We start from the raw sequence: 24,865 nt of genomic DNA, 5'->3' as shown, positions 1-24,865 counted from the left end.
GAGGTACGATTGCACAGTGTTTTAGAGAGACGAGTGACTGAAGAACGATGTTCGGCGGCATACAGATCGGAGTATAACGATGAACCATGAACTCGCGCAGCTTTACGGGGAACCCTGTATTCAAAGGGTGGCTAAAGAAGCTGAAAGTATACTGTGAGTAGGGCATGTTGTAAGAATGCCGGACAAGTATCCTGCGAAATTGGTGGTTATTTTGGATCCCGCAGAAACGAGACAGCCAGGAGCACAGCGAGCAAGATGGTTAAGCTAGATGGAGCGAGATCTGGCGGCGAGTTACAGAGACTATAGGTTATAACCATCACAAATAAAGGTAACTCTCCGTTTTGATTCAAAATTTAGAGATTTCTAAGTGCATTGTCGTCTCTGTAATCTATAGTCTCTGTACGGTGAGTACACCGCGTCCAAGATATCAGAGAGTGGCAGCCCATAATCGAGTTATTTTGAAAAATTTTGTTCACCAGGTCTTAAAATGGAAAGCCAATAAACTAAAATAAGTGCACATGTGTTTTCCGTAAGCGACTAACTGTCTCGAGTCCATATTTAGCGACCTAATCAGCGACGTATATCGGCGGCAATTGGCCTAATTAAATCGAAACAATTCGGGAAAATCCAAAACCAGGAAAATTTAAAAAAGCGTTACTAAACTTAATTACTTATATTGTTTATTTTACCTAATTACATTTTGACAATCAATCAATCAATCATCATTCTGTATTGTTCTCCTTTTCTATTGTTACCGAAAAACGTTAAATTGATAGACTTTCTGTTGTAGTGTTTTGTTGTGTTATACAGTATGTAACTGAGTGACGCGCATTTTTCTTTCAATTCATAGCATTTCCTTCGCTCAGATCACCGTTTTTTTTTGTTTCCGCGCCAACCATAAACGAATAGCGCCTTATAGTGTGTTGCTTTAGTTTTAATTTCTCCCTATACAAATGTCTCCGAATCGGTCGCATCCATACAAAAATATTTATCGTTTAACTTTGCTCTGCAGAGAGTATTAATGGTAATTGTGTTTGTTTGTTCGAAAAGAAAAAAAAACTATCTCTGTTCCCTTTATATTTAACAAATAAAGTTTGTGTGTAGTGCGTTTTACTCGCTGTTTTAATATAGCTAACGTTTTTTTTCTGTAACTATTTTTCCCCTTCGAGCATGGTGCTGTGCAGGTCTGTACATGTGAATTAAAATTCCCTTGCTAGTAGTAGAATTGGTTTTGTTCTTGTGTCTATGACTACGATTTAAACGATTGATCAACTAATTCGAAATGGAAATAACATAATGGATTGAATATAGGTTTCCTAATTTAATTATTCAGTTCGAGTAACATCGTTAAGTTGCGTTCTGTGGGCAGGATTGGTAAAAAAGGGAAAACCCGGTACAACAACAAGAAGGAAACTGAGGGAAGATCGTATTTCGGTTCTTGAGGAATATAGCTGTCTGCTTTGAAAGTCTTAACGTTACTAAGTTAGTGATAAATGAAACGAGTTTCTCGGATGGAATGATTGAACTTAATACCACTTGAATGAGAAGTAACAGTATGATCGTCAACGGAATAAAGGGGTTTAAAATAGAACAAATATTAAAATCTCTTATTCAACAGTGCTTAAGGTAAGAAAAAACAATCCCGTTTAAAAAAAACTGTATGGCCTCGTATTGTTTCGGTTTAGTTCATTTATAGCTGCGCTAGTTAACCATAGTGTGTAAGGGAAAACGTTCGAATCCAATATGTTTAGCGTAACCTACGTAACTTAGAGGGGGGGGGGGGGGGAGGTCGAAAGCGACAACAGGAATAGGATGATTGTGTTGAAAGGAAAATTTGCGCGGTCAGTTTCGACGAGTCTAGGCTTTTTTTTTACTGCACACACAAAACGTAAAATATTTATCAGCATTCACGGTAGTAAGAAATGTCTATGCCTTTTGCGCCTTAAACTCAAATCCCACTCAATATATTTATAGTACACTTAAAGGTAAACGTTACTTGCCACTAATTGTTTGCTACGTGCAGACCAAATATTGTTCACTTTTTGTCCATGCTTAATATTACACGTTTTTAGTACAAATTAACCGCTTTGTGATTACTAAGTCTTAATTAATTTAGCGACAACACATATGCGGGTGTTAAAAATACTAACACAATCAATTTAGCCACTCATTTCTTGGTGTTGCGTAAAACTAAATGCTTTATGGCGTGCATTTGAACAACTATTGTTTGGTGCATTGCTATGGCGTTAAATTTAACTAATTTTTATTGTTTTTCTCAAGTTTGCTTCTTTTTGTAAAATTTCATGATGATTCCGCATCTAAAGTAAAAGTTTCTTTTTTGAAAAAATTGAGAAATGCCATATAGGTATGAGCAATTCCTGGTGAAATGAGCTTCAATGAGGTTCAAGTTGATCCTCTCCGATGTGAATGAAACTTTGCAGGTCAATTGACCGGTGGAAAAAAGGGATCATTTCCTTCGCCAAAGATATGTTGAAAGTTTTATTCAAATCAGCAAGGATCAACGAGGCTTTTTTTGGCAGATTTCACCTACAAATGCTTGTATGCTATCGAACTTAGTAATTTTATGTTTTGGATGTCTCACCAGCACCAGCAGTAGATTTTTCTGTCATTTTAATATAACCGTGATTGTTTTCCTCTGCGCTAGACAGATAACCATTGCGGGAAATAATAATCGCATTGATTATTTTTTAATATCTGAACAGATGAAAGGAAAAAACTAATCAGCTGCACCTGTCAGAGTATCAAAATACAGATTAGCAGCACCCAAGCTGTCGAACTTTAACCTAGGAGAGACCTATTGTACTCGTTGTAGTTATTCTTGCTTCGGTCCGGCCTAAATAGCCTGATATGAATATTTATAGGTGATCGCGTCAGAAAACATACAACCTTCGCGCGCACTCAGACTGCCGGGAATTGCAATGCTCAAAACTGCTTCAGTACATATCTGGACGAACTAAAAAGTTTCAATGGACGTGCACTTAGCTAGCACTTTCTCAAGGGTCTCTCAGTTAGATCTACGACGCTCACAGAAAGTTACTCGTATAATATCATGTATATGTGCTATTACGTTGTGGTTAAGTATAACTTATTACGTTCAAAGATAAACCTAAATCGAAGAAGGACGAAAAGCAATACGGTACGTACGGCTACTAAAACTAAGCACAGATTCCTTAGAACGGTTGATTGTGATGCATCACGTGTGTGGTGCGTCCTTCTGGCTTGCAAAGCCATGCTTCACGCGAAATAATGTGCCACTTCCGAGATACGTTGTAGTATAAACCTAAGCTAGATAGCTGCTTACAAGTCTACATCGTGATATAGTTGCTTTGTTGCCTACTCTACGGCATTAGAATTCACCTATATATCTTAATCAAGCTGTTTCTTTCAAAGGTTCGCTTTATTATATTTTGCACATCATTCAAACAGGTCAACTGGTCTAATATATCTGATTTTCTTTTGTTTACTTTTTTTTCTCTTAGCATTATACATATCTCTCCGATACCTTTCTACAGTTAGTGTTTTACAATTTACAATATCAGTCTGACGAATTTTAACTCACTTTGCGCTGCTTCAACAAAACGAAACACAAGACACAACGACGAGTGCCTTCAATGAATGCAATGTTATTTGCTGTGGGTGTGTGTGTGCCGCTTTTCTTCTTATAAAAAATACACAGTGACTTGTTTTCCACTCAACGCACACATCATCGGCTGTAACGCACAATATAGCTTAAATGTAAAGCGTTTCTTTGTAGTCGTCCGGTTTATACAAATGCTGATGCTTTCTGATGCCTTTAGAAGACCTGACTTCTATGCGATGCTGCAATATGTTTGGCCGTCTCAACACATTTTCTGGGCCGCTATTCTCTTGGTAAGTAGTAACTTTATATCCTGGAAAATGGTTAACCATTTTTTTTTGTTGGTTGAAATTTATCTAAATGACCTGATTCTACGTTTTTGATATTGATTTACCGATTTGCTATAGATTTCATTCTAACTATGGATGTTTTTTTTCTTCTGCTTGTTAGGATCGTTGAACGACAAATTTTGCTCTAGGTAAATTTAAAATACTACATTAGATCTCGATCGAAAAGATTGTGTGTTCCTTTAACGCTATTAATTTTGATTGACCAAATACTTGATGTCTGTTAGAGAGTGAGATGATCGTTCCCGCTATCGTTTCTTTTCGAACAGCCGCACTCGGTGCTTGGTTGATGATGATTGATATCTTCGGTGCGGTCACCGTTTAATAAAAAAAAGTCTTTTCTAGAGAGCTATTTAGAATTACCACCACTTTTCTCTTTATCGGTTACGCCTATAGAACGCGTATGCCATGAATCGATTATAATTGTGATGAATTATTTTTCCTATCGAGAGGCTGCTTACTGCCTTCATATGAACTGAGTAATATGGAATATCCTTGAAATATGCGTGATGGGCGATGATTCGCATGTCTAATGTATCATTGAGTCTGGAATGATTTTCTCACTTATCTGGTACTACAGTTGTCTCTGAACTACTGGCGATTGTTCCATCTTTTCACGATTTAGGTATCAGTTTGCTATCATATATTGCATCCTGTGGTTGGTTTTGTTTTTTTTTCATATTGTGCTTTCTCTTCCTAATTTAGTTGGCGTAATGGTCAAACGAACCCAGATATTCGAGCGCGGCTCGATAGCAGAATTGGTACTGATCCTGTAAAGTAAAAAAAAAATAAGAAAAGGATTAAAGTTTTATTTTTAATGCACCTGTTAGTGATTTTATGCTATAGAAAATACTTGTTGATATCAACACTTATTAAGTTGATGGAAAAAATCAGAGACAATAACGTCCGCAATAAATTTTCAAAGAACATCGGAGAGTTGTTCAAACCCAATTATCCAGAAAACGTCTTGACCGTGTAAATTCCACTAGCGTCCTGGTGCTGACTCGTGAATGGAGAGGAGGACCTTCAACTCTTTAATGTAGGCAAGTACTCGCAAACGTAGTAATCTCGATACTCCTCTAGTTCAGTACTCTCCGTCAATCACCCATCGTTGAAGTAAAGATAGCATTCAATTATCATCACTTGATTTATTGTCAGAACGTGAGAGGTTTGCATACTTCAATCATTCAACTGCGGCTGTTATTAACTAGTTGTGATTTGGACTTTCTCGTCCTATCATATCGATAGCAGCGCAATCTCTTCAAACTATATATTTTTTCGCACCCATCCACCAGCCAGGGCCGGCGCTTCCCTTAAGCCAAACAAGCAGCTGCTTGGAGCGCCACTTTGAGGGAGCGCCATTTCGCCTACATTAATAAAAACTATAGCATTAAATAAATAAGTGGTTAATATAAATCTTTCTTCCTTCTCCTTTAGCAGCATTAGGCCGGGATGGCAAGTGGTGTATTTAGAGTTACTGTCCGCTGTATTGGGCCCTGGGTTATTTGCCACCATTTCGTTGAGCATCTGGCTGGTAAAAGGCTGAATAATGCGTACCGTCGGTGCCTTGTGCACGTGTAAGCATAAAATAGACCCTACAGTGGTTCATAGCCTCTTATTAAGCAACTCCTATTCCTACCTTCTCGTGGTACCAGCCGGGATACGAGCAACTTTGGTGGAAATCGGGTAACCAACCCCGGTGGAAGCCAAGGTCGTATGCTGACAGGAAAGGAGGGCTCTTTCGAGCTTCGTTGGCCCTCCGGCGAAACAGGTCTGTTAAGGATAACCTTCTCCAGCACCTTACCGGCAGTATCGAGCAGACAGATCGGCCTATATGACGAGGGAACGGAGGTTTTCCCGGCTTCGGCAACAGCACGAGGTTCTGTCGCTTCCATCTGTCCGGGAAGTGGCCAGCTTCCAGGCATCTACTCATTACTGCCCCGAATAACTCGGGGCCTCTAACATAGCCGCTTTAATGGCCATATTCGGGATTCCGTCTGGCCCCGGTGCCTCGCTCACGTTTAGGGATTTAGCGATCTCAATGAGTTCCTCGTTCGTAACCGTCACTTCGTCCCCGACCGCCAAACCGCCGTCGCCCACGTTACTTTGGATGTTCGGCTGGGAGGCCGACCATCCTACGCTATGGTCTGAGATACTGGAACGTCGGCCGTGGGACGACTCAGCGGCCTGGGCCAGGGCCTTGGCTCGTGGCGCGGAAGGAGGCCCTCGATGATCCGCTCCAGCATCTCTGGCGATTGCTCTGAGGGCGCCATCACTCCCTTGGTCTTTGCCATTACGACCCTGTAGGCATCACCCCACGGGTTCGCATTGGCACTAGCACATAACCTTTCAAAGCAGGCTCGTTTACTAGCTTTCATCCCACTCTTAAACCCTGCGCGTGCAGCAGCAAGTGCTACTCGATATTCAGCCCTGCCTTCGTCCGAACGAGCTCTTTGCATAATTCTCCTCACACGAAAGCACGCTCCGCGGAGTTCCGCAATTTCATCTGTCCACCAGTAAGCCGGTGACCTGCCATACCTATGTCGACCTTTCCTAGGCATGGTAGCGTCACATGCTCGCGACAGTACCTCAACCAAATGATCAGCGTTCGGATCGGGCATACCACGATCACCGCACTCTCTTCGGATTGCTTCCACAAATACTTCGGGATCGAAGTATGATGTCTTCCATCCACGGGTGGTTGGAGTGTCGGCTCTACTCGCCGCCTGCCGCCTCGTTATCTGACCGACACCATAGCGGACCGCCTGATGGTCACTGTGAGTGTGGCCATTGTCGACCCTCCAGTCTCCTATCAGACCAGGACTGCCGAATGTCACGTCGATGATAGACTCCGCACCGTTCCTACTGAAGGTACTTGTGGTGCCGACGTTGACCAGATCTACGTTGAACTTTGCTAGAGCTTCAAGCAGAATCCGGCCCCTATGGTTCGTGCGACGACTTCCCCACTCTACCGCCCAAGTGTTAAAGTCGTCCGCCACAGCCACCGGCCTTAGACCAGTCAGCACAACTGATACTCGGTCGACCATCCGCGTAAACTGCTCGATAGACCAACTCGGCGGAGCATAACAGCTGCAGTAGAACACTCCACCCACTTTGGCAACCACGAATCCCTCGTCTGCAGTTGACACAACATCTTGAACCGGGAACCTGCTTGTCGGCCATATAGCTGCCGTCCCGGACCTATCCGACACCCAGTTACCGTTTCCGGCAGGGATGCGGTATGGGTCCGAGATGATTGCAATGTCCGTCAACGACTCAGTAACTGCTTGATACAACAGCAGCCGCGTGGCAGTGATTCAAGTTCAGTTGCGTTACCTGCACTACGCCCATGTTTTTGTCGCCGGCGCGCCTGCCGGGCACTTCGGGCCTCCTGTTGTGTGCTTAGCGTCCCGTTGGTCGGTACATATCAGGCACTTGGGTGGCGCAGTACAGTCCCTCGCTATATGGCCCGTACCGCCACATCTCCTACACAAGTGGCTTCGGTCTGGCCCCTTACAGCTCCAGGAGCTGTGCCCTCTCTCAAAGCACCGGAAGCAGGCCTCCGGGGCATACGGACCATCCCACCTTCAGCTTAGCCACTTTCAGGGCTGCATTTCCGTCTTCCAGTGGAAGTCTTATAGTTGCTACCTGGGTTCCCGCCGGTCCCTTACGCAGACGAACTGCCTCGGTAGTCACCACCACTTTACATTGCTCGTTGAGAGCTCGTGCTAGTTCGCCCGCTTGGGTGATCTTGTCCAGGTTTTTAAGCTGGAGAGTCATCTCGGGCGTTAGTGCGCGGATCTGCACGCTATCGCCAAGGACCTTTTTTGCCAGCACTTTGTAAGCAGAACCTTTTTCAGTGGCATTCTTTTTGAGTTCAAGGATCATGTCGCCTGTGCGAGAGCGGCGGATACTCCGCACATCCGCGCCAAGATCCTTCAACTGATCATGCCCTCTGATGGCCTTTAAAACTTCCGAATATTTCGGCCCCTCAGTGTTGAGGATAAGGGCATCGCCTTTGCTCCTCTTTTTCCTGGCCACTTTCGGTGGAGCTCGATCCTCTTTCTTCCTGGCCTTCTTCTTTTTGACCAACTCCCACTGGTTGTCGGACGCTAACAGCGTCTTGTTACTCTCAGTGGGTTCTTCGGTTGGCTTATGACCCTCTGCTATCAGGCTTTTCTTCGGACCCGTGGGGGTTTCTTCCCCTGGGGACTGCCTTGCGCGTTTGGCGCATGCCTTGCCGTTAGACTGCTCCGTAGTCGCGAGTGCCACGGAATGGTCAGCCATTGACGGGCAGGCATCCGTTTGTGCAGACCTTGATACAAGCGTCTTCTCTTTCTCTGCCATTTTTACTCGCGCTTCGAGTTCGCTGTGCTCCTTCGTCGCAGCACGCATGGTGCTCCGAAGCATGAGCAGACTTTGTTTCAGGTCCTTCGCTAAGGTGCTGCGACCTGCCACGAACTCGATAATGGCATCGAGTTGATGAGACGCCGCTACCACTCTTGGTAGCATGTCTCTCTTGCCTGCCACTGCTTTTATTAGCGACGGGCCGTTCATTGCTGCGTCCGGCGTAGATGCAGTTGGAGCGACAGGTGTGCCGTTTCCCTTTCCGCTTACGCTGGCGCTGGCGCTTCTACTGGTATCCATCGGCGGGGACCTCTGGATACCACTTCTTGCGAACTGATCATCTAATCCGTCCGCGCTCACTGAAGTTAATATTTTATTTTGATTGTTCATGTAGAATCCCACGAGTTGAGGGGAAAGAAGAGTCCGCCGCATCAGAGCCCCTCATGATGCGGTAAGGGCTGATTACTGTTGAGGGCGCTCTGGTACTCCACAGGCTCCGTTTGAGCCTGAGTATTTATGAAACCCCCCCCCACCATTCATCCCTCGGCACGGGTCGCATGACACCTTGGATTAGGGGTTTATCCATTCTTGTTTTTACTTTTAGCCATGGATAACAGTCATTTGCAGGCGGAGAGTTTACACTCAGCCTTCGCGTGAGTGCCTCCTTCTCTGTCCGCATACGACCCTAGTTTCCACCGGTTGTCCGATTTCCACTAAGGAACGTATCCCGGATGGTACCACGAGGAGATAGAGATAGGAATTGCTAAATAAGAGGCTGCGGAACTTCGTGGTAGCTCTGGAGCGCATTATTCAACCATTTACCATCCTGTTAATCCTACAACTTTGCTGAACACATGAACATGCTATCTAGCTCCTATGAAAAGTTAATTTGTTCAAATATGTTATCCCCTTAATATCTAATTGTATGCAAATGTCAACAGATGCAGAATACTGTTTTAGGAAACTTCTCCGAAGACACCTATGCTCAAAAACGTCAGGAAAAGCGAGAAAAGACTTTTGGCCGCCTTTTGCATAATGGCCTACTGTGCGACGGCCAGAACACCGCTTTTTCGCCCTTCTCGATGAACGACGCAACTTCCAGCAGGCACTTTGTACTATAAATTTCCCCATTCACGGCCAGTCCGCAGTGAAAGAAAAGCGGCTTTGACATCCTCTTCTCGCTGATCGCAGCAGCACTTACTTGGAGAACTTGGTGTGTGAAATGAACTTCACCTCGGAGCTCACTTCCTTCGTGGGGGAAGTAAAATACGAAGTGCCTGCCAGTCGCTGCCATCCAGGGTGAGATAGGTTTCGTCGTCCATCACCACCGTCACGTCGCGATTCGCCGGGACAATCGTCTTGACCATCTTATTCAGCCGCTGCCGCTGCGTCATAGCCTGTAGCTCCGAGACCAGTGGACGGGACTGCCGCTTCCTGACATGTATGTCCATGTTTGCCAGGTACTATTTCACTGTTTGGTTGGTTGCACCTACCTCCCGGCCAAGCGCACACAGCGATGTAGCCACTTTTCCCTCGGTCTTACTCTTCAGCATCCTTTGGAGATTCTTGTCGTTCAGGGTCATCGGTCGTTTGGCACCGGGTTTTCCTTTGATGGTCCGTTTTCGACGCGGCGGGATACCGTTCTTTGAACGTGCACACTTCTGAACGGAGTAGCTTCACTGTTTTTGCTATCACGGTTAGAGTTCGACCGACAGAGCTGTAGAATGTTTTTGCAAGTAAGCTAATATAATTACCTTCCATGGGAAATTTATCAAACTCAATTAGCTGTCTTAGTTTTTTTTATCACCATCCGAAAAAAAGTGTATATTTCTTAATGCATACGTTTGCATAAAAATGCAGTGCAGTTGTATGTGCTATTGGCTTGAAGGCCTTGAATTTTTTAACTTTTCGAGCGGGCCCAGGTTCATTGTGCTGTATCGAGTTTGAAGATGATATGTTATAAATATTTGCCGTAATAAATACCAGTCCGAAATTTGTTAGTACAAAACATTGACTGGTCTCAACTCTCAGTTCTCAACGAATATGGTCACAAAGTCTTGAGATTTTTTTAAATTTGTTGATTAAAATTTAAAAAGAAACCACAGAACAGAAGTGGAAGTAGAAATCCAAATCCAAACACGTACATGCTACTTTCTACAAATACTAGCGAACCTGGCGGTAGCGAGTCACTTTTTTCCACGAAAACACACGACCGCACACGAACGCATGTGAAAGCTGCTATGTGATTGGCAGCGAGCGTTCTGCTTATATTGCTGTTATTCGCTTCTATGCGAAAACCTTCCCAAAGAAAAAGAAAAACAAAAAAGACTCTGTTACCAGTTTTGATCGCCGAATCGTTCGGACTTCCACTTCTGCTCTGTGAAGAAACGCTTGAGAATACGCATCAATTAGAACTCTTAAAAATGGTCGAAATTCCAAAGTTACACTTACCTCGGTTTGCACCATTGCCGGCCGTTGCGATCGTAATATCCGTACCGTCTGGAACACGTCCAGTACGCCCTCGTACTGCATCCGCTCCAACACTATGCTAAGCGAAATGAATACACCGGTTCGGCCAACTCCAGCGCTACAGTGCACCGTGATGGGCCCATCCTGTCCAAACTGCTCTTTCGTTTTGTGCACTTGTCCGATAAAATCAATAAAGCCTTCACCCGATTTCGGAACGCCCTGTTCTGGCCAATCGATGAACTGGAACTGGCGAACCGTGCGGGAGGAACCGTCTCGAGCATCGGTCACTTTAAACTCACGCAACTTGTACTGTGGCATGTTATATTCGGCGATCGGATCCACGACGTAGTACTGGTATCGAACCGACCGTTCGTGTGGCCAATATTGGAAGCATTTTTCCTAAAAATTAAATGAATAAATATCTCTTAACCCTGAGTAATGCTTGACAAAAACTTACTCGACCCATTTCCTTCAATTTGGTCAGCATCACAACAATGGTAGAGTTGTGTTCCCAAAGCATCCGCCAGAAATCTTCGGCAGTTTCCTGGAGTGGCCCTTGTGCAGCTATATAAGCATTCCGATATCGATAACTAAAAACAAAATGTAACCTTAGTCCCTTTCTTTATAACATCAAACTAAAACTTACCCATCAACAAAGCTGGCATTGATGTAATCGCTCCCCTCGACACCTCGGATGGGCGTTAAGCAAACCCGTGATGCTTCGTATGGCAGTATGTGAACCAAACGGTTCTTATGCTTATTGCACGGCAAGTTAGCGGTCACGAACCGAGCAGAGTCGGCCTTCACGTTGGAAAGTTTCTTGAATTCCATTTCCATTCCCGTTATGTTCTCTCCCGGCTCGGTCTGCATTAGTTTTTGGATATGATTGTGTAAGCTTCTGGCAGGAACTTCGGTGTTTCCGCAGATAACCGCCTCCAGCAGTGCGTCATGAATAAAAATGTATTGATCCTCCGTCTGTACCATGTAGTTTCGTTGCGCTCGCAAACAGGTCACATGTCCATAGATGTCAATCATCTTCTCGTGGCGCATCCGTTCCAGCATTGAATCTATCACGATGTAGCACCCGGTTCTTCCGACACCTGCCGAACAGTGTACAACAATTGGTCCGGAATCAGGTGGAGTCAATGCTTTGGTGCGCTTTAAAAATTGAAGGAATGGAGCTGGATGATCCGGAACGCCATGATCAGGCCACGCAGTAAACTGCAGCTGCTTTATCTCTCTTCGCTCATTACTGCCGCTGCGACAAATTTGGAAGGTCCTTATACTGTATGTTGCTAATTCCTGAGTTTCTGTGATTGTCACGGTCATCACACCGTACACTTCGGTGCCTCTCGCCGGCCAGTACATGTCGCATTTGATACGCGATCGTTCCTCAAGCCGCGTCATCATCACGATGGTTGACGATTTCAGTTCCCAGCACATGCGCCAAAAGTCGCCAAACGTTTCCTGCAGTGGACCCTGTGTTGCCACATACGCATTGTGTTTCCTGTATCCATCGCAGTAGTTTGCGTTGATATAATCTGAACCTGGGACGCCTTCTATTGGTTGTAAAATCACACGGCTGTGATCGTAGGAGGTAACGTTGGCGTAGCGATTTTTCGGTTTGTTTACTTCCATGTTTGAATGGTCCCATGTGAACTGTTGACCCGGTTCTATGCTTTCATATTCCTGGGAGAACTTTAGGTTGTCGTTAGATTTTAAACGTTCTACGTGATTTGTTAATTCCGATATCGGAATTGGTGGGTGACTGATCATGCCCGGTGTTTGGAAATTCAGTCGACGCATGTCAACGGGATCAGTTGGTGCAGGTCCAGCTCCCAAATCGGCAGCCATCAATGGTCGCGTAACGGCCGCTTGATCTGGTGTTTTATAGGGCTGCCTTCGACGACGCACGAAGTAGAAAGCTATAAGGCAAGATGACAAGAATAAGGCGGCTATGATGGGACCAACAACCCATATCATTCCCGGTTCTTCGTTTTTACCACGTATCAGAATCTCTGGATCTTGGGGCACATTTGGGTTTGGTCTATGTGGTGGCTCACCCGTGGGTGCTTCTTTCATGTCTAACGCGAGGAACTCCGAGAACGGGCTCGAAGTGTACAAATGTTTTTGTGGGGTGTCGACAACGGCACGCACAAATATGCGATATCGTTTACCGCGTTCCAGTTTTCTGTTGGTGAAGTTGTGATTTGCTTCGCCAGATCCCAGATGGAAGGTGTACGGAATGTTTCGCTGGAGAAACATGGCAGCGATGTAAGGTGCGTTTGTTAGTGCCGATCGAGTTTTGCTGGGCAGTAAGTCTTCGGTTAAAAATTGATCAGGTAGTTTGTGCAGGTTGGACTTGTCTTCCGGAACAACGATTAAATAATAGTGGGAGATTGGTCCGTACTCTTCTGAAGCTTGCGGTAGAATAACCTGTATTTCTTCTCCATTTACCACACCGTAGAAATCAGGTTGTACCATTGGTTGAGGCGCAGCCATTTGGGTTGTTACGGTGATTTTGGTTGGTGGTTTATATGAGTAATCCGTTGGAATTGCGCTGACATTCACGAAATACGTAGTGAACGGAGATAGCTCGCCGATGGTATGAGAAGTCACATGACTCTTTAACACGATTTCTCGTTTGGGTAGGATTTGTTTTTGTGGTATACCTTGAGAATCGACAAATTCCTTTACAGCATCAAATGATATTTTATAGTTGATGGGGTTCAATCGAATTGGGGGAGCCCAATTCAGAGTCATGGAGTGAGTACTCACGTCATGGGCTCTAAGATTCAGTGGAACGTCTTCAGGTTTTACCTTGACCGTGACCTTTTCACTCAATCGGCCAGGCCCGGTCTTATACAGGGCAGCGATTGCTATAGCGTATTGAGCAAATTTCTCTAGATTTAAAAGATCGGCAGACTCGGTTACACCAACTACTTTAGTTTGCCATTCGTCGAGATCCTCAACTGCTGTCATGGTGTAGAAAATCTTGTACCCAACAAGCTTACCGCGAGAAGGGACAGGCTCCCACCAAACCTCTACTGTTTGTTCTGATGTGGCTACTGCCTGAACCGAAAGCGGGGCTCGTCCCATATCGCGCTCGGTAGATATGATCTTCTTTTCGCTGAATGGACCAGCTCCTTGTTTAGTATATGACCGAACTCGTACAACGTATTCTGTGCTTTCTTCTAGATTAGTAAACACTGCTTTTCTGATTGTAGTGTTTCGTTCAGTTCCCAAGCCATGGTCTATTTTTTTATGGAACTGTACGTCGTATCTCGTTATTTGCCCATTTCGGTGTTCTCTTGTTGGAGGTTCCCAAGTGATGCAAACTACGTCTGGAGTTTGGAAACGTACTATAATTTCTGTCGGAGGACCGGTCGGAGTTCCTTCCGGTGTTTGCAGGTACTTTACGGCTTCCTGTCCGATTCCAATATGGTTCATGCCAGCAACTCTAAATTCATACTCAACTCCCCGCTCCAAATCATTAATACGTTTAGTTAGCGTATGCGGTCCTAGCATAGTTTCTTCAGTTAACGGTTGTTCGCGAACTCCCCATTTAACTCTGTAGCCCCGCAGTTCCCCATAGGTTTGTTTCGGTCGTTCCCATTCGAGCTCAATAGATACGGTTGGATCCCGTTCGAGAATCTTCAGATTGACCGTTGGTCGTATAGGAACACCTCCCGGGGTTTTGATGGAAATTTGAGCACTTCGATCACCGTCTCCTTTGCGGGTAAGTGCTGCTACCTGTACCGAATACTTCGTGTCCGGCTGCAGTCCGGTTACGTTGTACTCCAGTGCATCCACCACGTCGAATTTCATCGGCTCATTCAGTAGCCCTTTGCCCTGTAAAGATAATAGATTACAATGAAAGCCCAGGGTATTGTGAGATGTTACTACAAAAGTTCAATTCAATGGACAAAGTAGTCTAAGTCCCCCCTACCAAAAAAAAATTGTGAGATGAATTGTTTTTGGATAAAATTTTAAGGGAAATAAGGCATTGGTCAGACGAACCTAAAAAAAATCGATGAGCTGCCAAATAACGAAATTTTTAATGGGGCGCCAAAAGGTTGTAATTTGGCTCCTTGTGATATATCCTAAATGACTTCGAATGAATTAAAAAACTCAACGTTTGTACCCAAGATTAGAAATTTTTTCAAACATGACTGGATGAGGGATGTGGTAACCAGCCCAAGTCACATAAGGTCGGAGAGGATTTTGACGCGCCCTTCTAGCACACAAATCATCACGCAAGATAAGTTTGCACGGCGAAGTTATGTATCTAGAAACCGGAGGTCTATGCTAGAAGGAGTGTCTTATACTACCCCGTAACAAAGTGACAGTTATTAACAGTTTCCCATAACACCCATAACACTTCGATTTCCAAAGGAAATGTTAATTTTTGTTACGTTAAATATGAACGCAAAAAGCTGTCTGGACAACGATTCGAAAAGTGCGTATTGATTAATTCAGCATTGTTTCATGTTCTCGTTAAAACTGTTTGAATTCTTGGTGGGTTGCTTGATTAATTTGTTTACAAGATAAAAAGCGGTATTTATTACAAGAATGTCACTCTTGTGTACGAGTTTTCTGCTCTAAAATATTTAAATATTGCGTGTTTCATTGAAAGTTATTCGCTGCGCAATTCAAATTGAAATGCTCTTTCATGATTACTGGATCGATTTTGTCGTTAACAGAACAAGTTAAACAAAATTCAAGAGTAAATCCGAGCAATAGAGATCGTTACAGTTGTACAATAAACACTCTGTTACATGACAGAACCAAATAGAGCATTTTATTATGACAGAAGAACCAGTTATGCTGCTATTGTCATTACCACGGAAACGTTTTGGTACTTGACATAATGTTGTCAGTTCGTAAAATGCTCTATTGAAATAATAAACCAATTCAGATCTTATATGCACAAGGGATTTTTTGCCAAAAAATGATAATAAACTCTTTCTTTGATATTTACGCCGCTTTCAAAGATCTGTCGTGAACCATGAACCAGCAGTTTTAGGTACGCTTGATTTGTATGGGAGCTGTCACATTGTTACCGGGTTGGTCTTATATTCCCGTGGAATCATATAAGCGACATTGCTTATAGATCCACCCAACCCCTTTTGGTCCTTCACGAACAGCATTGACATGAAAGTTGCTGGGTAGATAAATTCGATTCTGCAGTAATTCTACTTGCATACAATGGGAAACGCTTGAGGTGATGGTGGCTACCCCCATACATACATACATACAAGATTAGAAATTTTTTCAAACAGAGCGATTTAGATCGAAAGAGGGCGAGCCTAAACTAAAGTTCTTTTCGAGGCCCATTGGAACATCATTAAAAGAGTCATTAACAGGGTAACGAAGAAGTCTTTTAGCCGTGTGAGATCAAATCTATACATCGAATTGTTTAACGAAGCGTAAATAGACATTGAATGAAAAGTACACAACGTGGATAATAATGCCATGTAGAGCCGTTCATTAGAATGTCAAACAATATTAATAGAAACGGAGGCAGCAAATTCGACTCTTTCAGGAGAAGAGGAGCAAGGAGCATTTCTGCTGGAGAAGAAAGAGCAAGGAGCACTTATCTAAGAAGAGCAAGAGCAAGAGCGCTTCTCCAAGAGGAGAGGGAACACACAGAACTCGAGCTGCTGTACAGTTTTCATGATACAGGGAAACGCTGTAAAAACCTCAATGTATTTCGCAAGGGATTCGTGCTGTGAGTTGACATGTGTACAGATAAGTATGAAGGTACTTGACAGACAACGGAGTTCGAGAGGTAGTGATTTAAGGTGATCAAGATTTGGGATACGAAACGACTATCGGAGGAGTGGAAAGATGGGGATATTTGACCTATATACGTAGGACAAGCTGGACTGTAAACGCTTGATCTCAATCTGTTAGATCCTATCGATTCTTTGTTTAATTACTTTCTGCTACCGTTCCCTCCGTAATTTGTTAAAACCATCACTATAAAAACTTACCGTACACGTACCTAATTCTGCGCACCGCATATTTTCCTTAAAAATCATAGCGTTCACAAATGAATAGCTCTATGTATACTTATTTTTCTGAATTTGTTAAGATGAAAATTTGTAGAAATTTGGAAGTTTTGACTGTGGGATGCGCAGAGTTAGGTGCGTTTACGGTACCGAAGGATCACTATTCTAAATGCCGTCTATGTTCTTTCCTAAGTAATTTTCCCTAGACTGCGACTGCAGTCCAATAAATTTATGAAAAGTTATCAGGCCGGCTTCGTGGACGATCGGTCTACACGACACGAACCAAATCTTTACTTTGCGGCAGATCCCACAGACATGACGCGAATTTCGAGTATTCATCGATTTCAAAGCCGCATATGATATTGTACATCGACAACCCTACTAGCACAGTTGTTATAAACTAGATGCGGTAACCGATTAATGACTAGTTTCAGTCATTAATAGGTTACAGCAACCAAAAATGACAAAAGTGCGCTGCTTGGAAAGAGATATGGAAAATTATGAACAAAAACAGCTTTCCAGGGGAAGCTGACCAGACATATTATGATTTTGATAGATGGGATTCAGTGCTGTGCGAGAATTCCGAATGGACTTTCCTGCTTCATCTGCCTTCTTGGTTCACTGGCAACTGAGGACAAAAATACCAGCCGTGAGATTACATGTGGCTAGATCAAGTGGATCAAAAGCTGGTATCCGCGAGAGTGGACCGACTTCGATGGAAGAATTACCATGATCGATCATCCTAATGCTTTTGTATAACAACGACGCGAGGTCTTTTTGGAGACCGAACATCTACTCTGACCTGATTCGCGTATGGTCGTCGAATGTGACGAAGTCTCGAACTGCGACGAACGTTCAAAGGAATAATGCGTTTCAAAATTCCCTAGTTGAATACCTCAGGAAGCCCGGGCAACTACTCGATGGATCCAAATCGAGCGATGGCGGTGAACAGGCTATGGAAAGGACATACATAGCGCCATTATAATAGCAGCGAGAGTAAACAACTCACTGCACAGTGGTCCAAAAGGGCGAAAATCGGAACTTTTTTCCTAGTGTCTTTTGCTTTCATTTTATCATTTATGGTCTTCAGCACTTTTGGTCGCATGAATATCCCCCTTAATCTAAAACTGTCAAAAGTTCGTCATTGCTCACTATAATGAAAATAAAAAAATAACTTTTTTGTGGTAGGAAATATAGACATAGTTTCTTCGGCAAAGTTGTAAATATTGTAAAAACAAGCAACTTTGCTTAAGAAATAAAATTTCTATCTTTATCGAGTGCTGAACTATAGGGCATATTCCTTAAAACTTCTTTAAAAATTGATTTTTCATACTTAGCTTTTGTTAAAGCTTAAGTCGAGTACTATAATCTTCTATGAGTTCCGCTTATTCCCAACCACCCAAATGAGAGCACGGAAAGCATACGTTTTATGTGTTTCGCGTTCGCCAAGGGCTCGATATCCGTTCATTTTTTATGTTAGTAGATAGACACATGGTTTCTACGGCAAAGTTATGGAAAATATAAAGATAAACAACTTTGCCAAAGAAATGTCATTTCTATTCCTATCGGGTGCAGAGCTATAGAGCATTTTCCTTGGAAACTCTTTAAAACTTAGTTTTTCATACTTAGCCTATGTTGGTTGCATTTTACAGGAATATATGGTTCTAAGCGATTATTGAAGGACTCAAAATACACGTTTTTGCAGAAGATTGCAAATCTCTACGACCTTTCTTTACAAAGTTATCGCTTTTGGCTCGTGAAGTTAAGGAAAAATAATGCTTAAATAAACGATCACTTTGTAAGGAAAGGTCCTAGAGTTTTGTAATCTTCTGCAAAAACATGTGTTTTGAGTCTTTCAATAATCGCCTAGAACCATATACTCTTGTAAAATGCAACCAACATACGCTAAATATGTAAAATTGTTTAATCTTTATATTTTCTATAACTACACCGTTTATTGTTTATCTTTATATTTTCTATAACTACACCGAAGAAACCATGAATTTTTGTTTTCTTGACAACAAACAAGATGACGAAAAAATATACCAAAAAGTGCCGAAAAGACAACTTAAACGGCGAAACGACGGAAAACGACGATGAAAAGTTAACGACAAAGCAAAGAAAGATCGATTAAATGATGGCGAAAAGACACCAAAACAGCAAGAAAAAACGACACAAAAAGCGCCGGAAAAACCTACAAAAATGTCAAACCCAGAGGTCAAAAAACGACAAAAAGACAACGAAAATACGATGGAAATATCATAAAAATACGATAAAGACGACGACAAGATGCCAAGACAGCGACAAAAATGGTAAAAAGCCGTCGAAAAAAAGCAACAAAAACATGAATCGACGATGAAAATAAGAAAATGGTAAGAAGAAGTAAAAATACGACATTAAGATAATAAAAGGACGACGAATATGAAAAAAATACAACAGATGACAAGATGAGATGACAAAAGACTGCAAAGAGCATTGCAAAAATAACAATAAGATGATGTAAAGACACCAAAACTTCAACAATAAAAAAGAAACAGGCTATCGCCAATATGCAAAAAACAACGACGGAATATAAGCCAGACAGACGACAAAAGAACGGTGGCAAAAGGCAGTCAAAAACAACATTTTTGTTGTCTGGTAAACAAATAAGAAGACCAAAATATGTCAATAAGATGACGGAAAAACATTACCGAAAACGGCAGAACGATGACAAAAGACGATAAAAACATGACAAAACGAAGAAGAATAAACAAATTGACGACGGAAAGATGCTAATACAGCTTGAAAAAAACAACAAAAAGCAACCGAATAATTCGAATGCTAAAAATGATTCAAAAAACAACAAACGGACGATGGCAATAATACGAAAAGCTATGAAGATGACGAGACGCGAATGACCCTCAGGGCGTCTATACAGTAATGCTCCGATTTTGTCAGCTCCCGATTTGGCCTATCCCCGATTTTGTCTACCCCCAATTTTATCAGCTTCTTATCCCAATTTTGACAGCCTATAAATTTTGCTTAACTTTAGTGCTTTTAAACATGATTTATGATACTTTTCAGCCTGCTTAAAACCATTCTGATTCTCTGGGGAGAATTTTTGAATAAAATGATGCCTTCTTGCGAGTTATTCGGGGTCAAAATTAGGGTATTTTTTAGTAAAAGTTGTATAGTTCCTAAACACGCAAAGATAGAGGTATACTATATTCAGCAATGTTGTGTATTTGTACCATTTGTACAACTTTGTAAAACAGGAAAAAGTCATATAGCTACAAAAACAGCTAAAATAGAAAAACTGATTTTGACGATTTTTCATTTTTGAGAAATAGTATTTTTCTATCTTTGGTGAAGACAGTAACCTTCTATGTCTTCAGTAAAATTGTAATAATATGCTGTAAAACTTTGCAGAACACATTGAAACTGAAGAAAAAAAAATTTTTTATTGTACTTTTAGGGGCATTAATCAAAATTTGATTTCCGCTGGACGAAAGAACTTTTAATTTTAAGAAACTCTTCCAAAGGTTCCATAAACCTAAAACCAAGTTTTCCCGCTCAAAGCTAATGCGCACGAAAAAAGCTTCTGGACCAGTGTGCTGTACCCGGTTCATTGAGCTTTCGGTTGACCAAATTGCCCAAAATTCAACATGGGGCTGACAAAATCGGAACATTACTGTAATTGAAAATAAAAATGAAGACGGTGGAAATATACCAAACCAACAACAAAAAACCCAAAAATAAAACAGTACAAAAAGCGTCAAAACACGACAAAATAAGCAAAAACGACGAAAAACAGATGATTATACGACAAAATGTCGTCTAAATGGCTACTAAAAGATGCCGTGACAGCGACAGAAAACGACAAAAAATTATGTTGAATGCGTCAAATTAAAAAATCAAAAAATGATGCAAAAAATAAGCGTCGAAAATGACGAATACATGACAGAAAACCAACGATGACAAGACACCAAAACAGCAACAAAAATGGCAAAAAGCATTCAAAAAACCAACAAAAACAAAAACTTCAAAAAGGCGACAAAATATGAAAAAAATGATGATGAATAAAATTCAGAAAGACGCCGAAAGAACGACAAAACGACAGTACAACCTACATTTTGGTAGTCTTTTTTCATATGCTAGACGGGCATTGGGTTAAAAGGCCACTGTAACAGTCTTAATGATCGTCTTGCGTGGCAGTTTTGGTTGTTTTGACAACAAACAGGACGACGGGAAAAGGTGCATCAATGCCAGAATGGTGAAAAAATAAAGATGGTAAAAAATATCATGAAAAGACGACCAAAATACGTGTACAAAAGGACATCGAAAGGGTTTTCATCGTTTTTTATTAACTCTTTCGAAATTTTCTTTCACTTCTATAGCGTTTTTTCACCGTGTTTTAATCATATTTTTGTCGTTTTTCTTCTTTTTTCGCTTTTCGTCTATTTGTTATTATTTTTTCGTCGCCTTTTCAAAAAGGGCGAATGATGAAAATAGAAGAAAGGCAAAAAATATACGGTAAAACACGCTGGTTAAAGAAGTGACAAAAAATGTCACTTCAAGAGATCAAGAGATGATAAAAAACGACGAACACGCTCAAAATAGTTACGAAAAAGGCGACGTAATGACAATAAAACGAGAGCAAAACAGTGACAAGAAATCCCAAAACAGACAACAAATGAAAACAAAAAGGCGCCGTCAAAAGCAACCTAAAATGTCACAAAAGACAATGAAAATAACAACAAATTGCTAGAAAGAGACAAAAAGACGATGTAAAGATACCAGAAAGTCAGTTAAAAGTTAAAAAGAACGAACCACCGAAGCACCATCGAATCGATACACCACACGAAGAAAAGTGAAAGACGAAGGACGGAAAACAAGATGAAAAGCGAATGATGCAAGATCAATTTCGAAAGTTGAGAGTAAGCGCCCTTAATTAATTTGAGTCAAATCTGAAATGTATCATGAAGTAATTTAATTCAAAATGGCACTAATTTCCTCCAAATACAATCAACAACAATGCCTTTAAAACAAATGTGATAAAGAATGATCACACATTCAGACGGAATGAAGCGTAGTTCATCCGTGTTAAGAGAAACTCTAAGGTATTAAAAACAGGCAGTACAAACTGAAATTTTTTTACACTTTTCATCAAAACTAACAAGCAATAAAGGGTGTCCCACATCAAATTGCTCCACGGAAGAAAAACTGTAGAAAATTACCCTTTGAGTATTTTCTCTTGAAAATTTGGATAGAAGTAGTTTAGAGTGTATTGCTTATTTTTATCGCGGTTGGTTTTTCGAAAATTGGGAAAAATGGCGTCACTCGAAAAGAAATGTCGCGAATTTATTCTGCGCAAGCACCTGGAAAATCCTCAACTCTCTCATCACGCATGATGAGACTTACGTCAAGGCGGACTTCCGGCAGCTTCCAGGGCTACTGTACTTCACCGCCTAGCACAAGTTTGATATTTCGGAAGAAGTAAGGATGCAGGAACTTTCAAAGTTTGCTAAGAAATACATGATTTAAAAATGATATTTGATTTAAAATTTAATTAAAATTTGATTTAAAATTTAATTAAAGTTCGCTTCTTTATTGATTTCGAAACGAATGAAGGGTTACATTTCTCCGGTAAAGAAACTACGAATTTTTTTTTCTGCAAAGTCTGGCAACACTGCGTGATACTGTAATGTGATAACGTTGTGAGCCGTGCAGGAAAATGACTAACTCAAGCTGCACATAGGACTTTCTACGGGTTACGTATTACCCAAGCAACAATGTGAGTTTTATTGTGCTCTTATGGTGATCGTCAAGACCAATTTTGGTCTTAAATACCATTGTAAGAGTTTAATAAAACCCAAATTGTTACTTTGGTAGTCAGCCAGAAGTTTATTTTACAGAGCATTAATTCTTTCGGTGGCCTCTCATGGACACGAAGCATGAACGCTGAAGGTTTATTGAGAGTAAAATTTTGCAATCAATACTTGGCGGTAAAATATAAAATGGAATGGAACCACATGAATTATTTAGGCAATATAGAATCAGCAGAGAATCATGAAGTGGCCATCGACTCCGGGACAGGAATGCACCTGGAGAATTTACGCTATCCAGAAAAATGAGGTGCTCAAGCCAGCTGAAGAACGGCTACTCAAGACCGATGATACCATGGCCGAAGAACCATAGTACGTTTAGTGCAGAATCGATTGCGGACCTCACTGCTAAAACAAGCACCAGAGGTTGATTTTAGAAGTTATTAAAGAACACTGAAGATGACTAAATAAGTTTTCATATGTTATTAAGGGACATACCTAGATCTGTTATAAACTCACAATGGCTTCTAGATTCGTCTTACACATTTAAATAATTGTGCCTAAGAGCGCAACAGTTGTCTTGTCAAATCACTTACAAAACCTTTAATTTGGAGTAGTTTGAAGTTAAAATTCAAAATACCTGAAGTTGTTTAACGAACAAAACGTTCCACCAGTTTGATTATTTGACGAAATTTCAAACAAGAAAATACTCTAATGATTTAGTTCAGTTTCACTTGCATTTTTGCAGGCATTGTCGCAAACTTTATTAACTGATTAGTAGGTTTATGATTCCGTTTCCAGTTAAAAAGACTGTCTTCAACTTCCTTCGTCGTTTGGATCTATTCTTGTTTTCGCCATTCAAAACAGAACAATTTTGAATAGCTTTCAATAAAATCGTATTGAAATGGTGTGAAACGGTGAACACAGATTACACCGTGAAGAGGTTAAAAAGGGCAAATTTATCTTCTAATGAGAATGGCACGAAAATGGTACTTTTAATTGGTTAGACAGTCTTAATTATTATGCGAGATAAACAAGCACGGCTTTGGGCAGCATAAAAAACTAGTTTTTCAGAGGTCGTCCTCAACCGTTAAAAGTTATTTTATGACGAAAAGCATTAGAGTTTAGTTTCCCGGGTAAAGTTGTTCTTAATTTATAGTTTGCAGTCGGTTTTAGGTTCGTCTGGGGAAGGAATATTCTTTTGAGTGCGCTTTTTATCACTTAAACTTACCTCATCGCGCATTTCTTGCACGTGAATGTGGTACCCGCGGATGATTCCGTTCCGGTTTTTCTCCTTCGGTGGCTTCCAGGAAACGTGTATGGTGGTAGAGTTAACTGGTGTGGCTTTGACATCCTGTGGGTCTCCGGGCACTGTTATGGATTTGTTCCAAGTTTTTGGAGGTTAGAATCGGGACGGTTGGGAATGGTTTGGAGCAGGAAGGAGAAGAAAGAATTCAATTAGTATCATCCAGTTTGGGTTCTAACAGTAGAAAAAATTAATGAAATGAACGGAAAAAATAATCCTATCCTGTCAGTACTTTAAAGCTGATTAGTTTAGTAGATTTACATGCTTGTTATTTTAATCTGATTTACATTGTGAAAGTTCTTTCAGAACGACTTCTTTCTAGAATCCTATCAAAGTTTATTTCTAACGCAAAGCAACTTTATTACTGGGCTAAGGTTTATATACCAAACCACAAAATCTGTGAATTTATCTTTTATTATTTCGGCAAACAGGCCTTTATCGTCTTATCGAAGAATTCATTACCGGCGACCGGTTTGGCTGAAACATTCCGATAATGCCGTCGGATTATTGAAACTGCATCCATTAACTGCTTTTAACAAAGGCATTTAAAAGTAGATCGCCGAATGAAAATTGCAGCAGCCCCGGTAAACTGTTATCGTTGAAATTGCACTCCCTGCACTTTTCCAAATTAGACCGAGCGACAGGTGCTCGGTATCGTGTTCAATACATCGCATTTAAGCTTGTCGAAATGTTTGAAAACACCGACCGCTGCTGCCACCGTTTCTACCTAGTTGGGTAATTCCCGGAAATGGCGCCATATTCATCCTCCCCAGACCCCCCCCCCCCCCTACCCTTCCCCCATGATCGCGAATGCTACGGCGTTCCGTAGCAAAACGACGGTTTATGAGGGCGGCAGCCATCGAATTGTGCTATTCCACGAGAGCGATAAGTACGGGCAATAATCGTGTAAGCTTGTTCGCAGTTTGGTGAGTTTGTTGTTCTTGCGGAATTGATTGCTCGAAGGGAAGGTAGTTTAGTTT

The 24,865-nt window shown here is 41.7% G+C and overlaps 1 protein-coding gene across 2 annotated transcripts in view; it reads right to left on the bottom strand.

Annotated features, from left to right (window-relative positions):
* Positions 1–1,786: 1,786 nt before the first annotated feature.
* LOC128744064 (tyrosine-protein phosphatase Lar) overlaps positions 1,787–24,865 on the bottom strand; it is a 366,801-nt gene continuing 343,722 nt past the window's right edge. For both annotated transcript variants that reach the window (XM_053840822.1, XM_053840823.1), the window contains 5 exons: positions 23,811–23,950; positions 11,408–14,613; positions 11,219–11,351; positions 10,744–11,160; positions 1,787–4,715 (listed from right to left, as the gene is read on the bottom strand). In XM_053840822.1, the coding sequence (XP_053696797.1) occupies positions 4,647–4,715; positions 10,744–11,160; positions 11,219–11,351; positions 11,408–14,613; positions 23,811–23,950 (3,965 nt within the window). In that variant the 3' untranslated portion in view covers positions 1,787–4,646. The remainder of the gene's footprint in view (positions 4,716–10,743; positions 11,161–11,218; positions 11,352–11,407; positions 14,614–23,810; positions 23,951–24,865) is intronic.

Source organism: Sabethes cyaneus, chromosome 3 (assembly GCF_943734655.1).
Source record: "Sabethes cyaneus chromosome 3, idSabCyanKW18_F2, whole genome shotgun sequence".
Lineage (NCBI taxonomy): Eukaryota > Metazoa > Arthropoda > Insecta > Diptera > Culicidae > Sabethes > Sabethes cyaneus.
The sequence above is the reverse complement of the archived record's forward strand: the minus strand, read 5'-3'. Positions and strand labels throughout refer to the sequence as shown.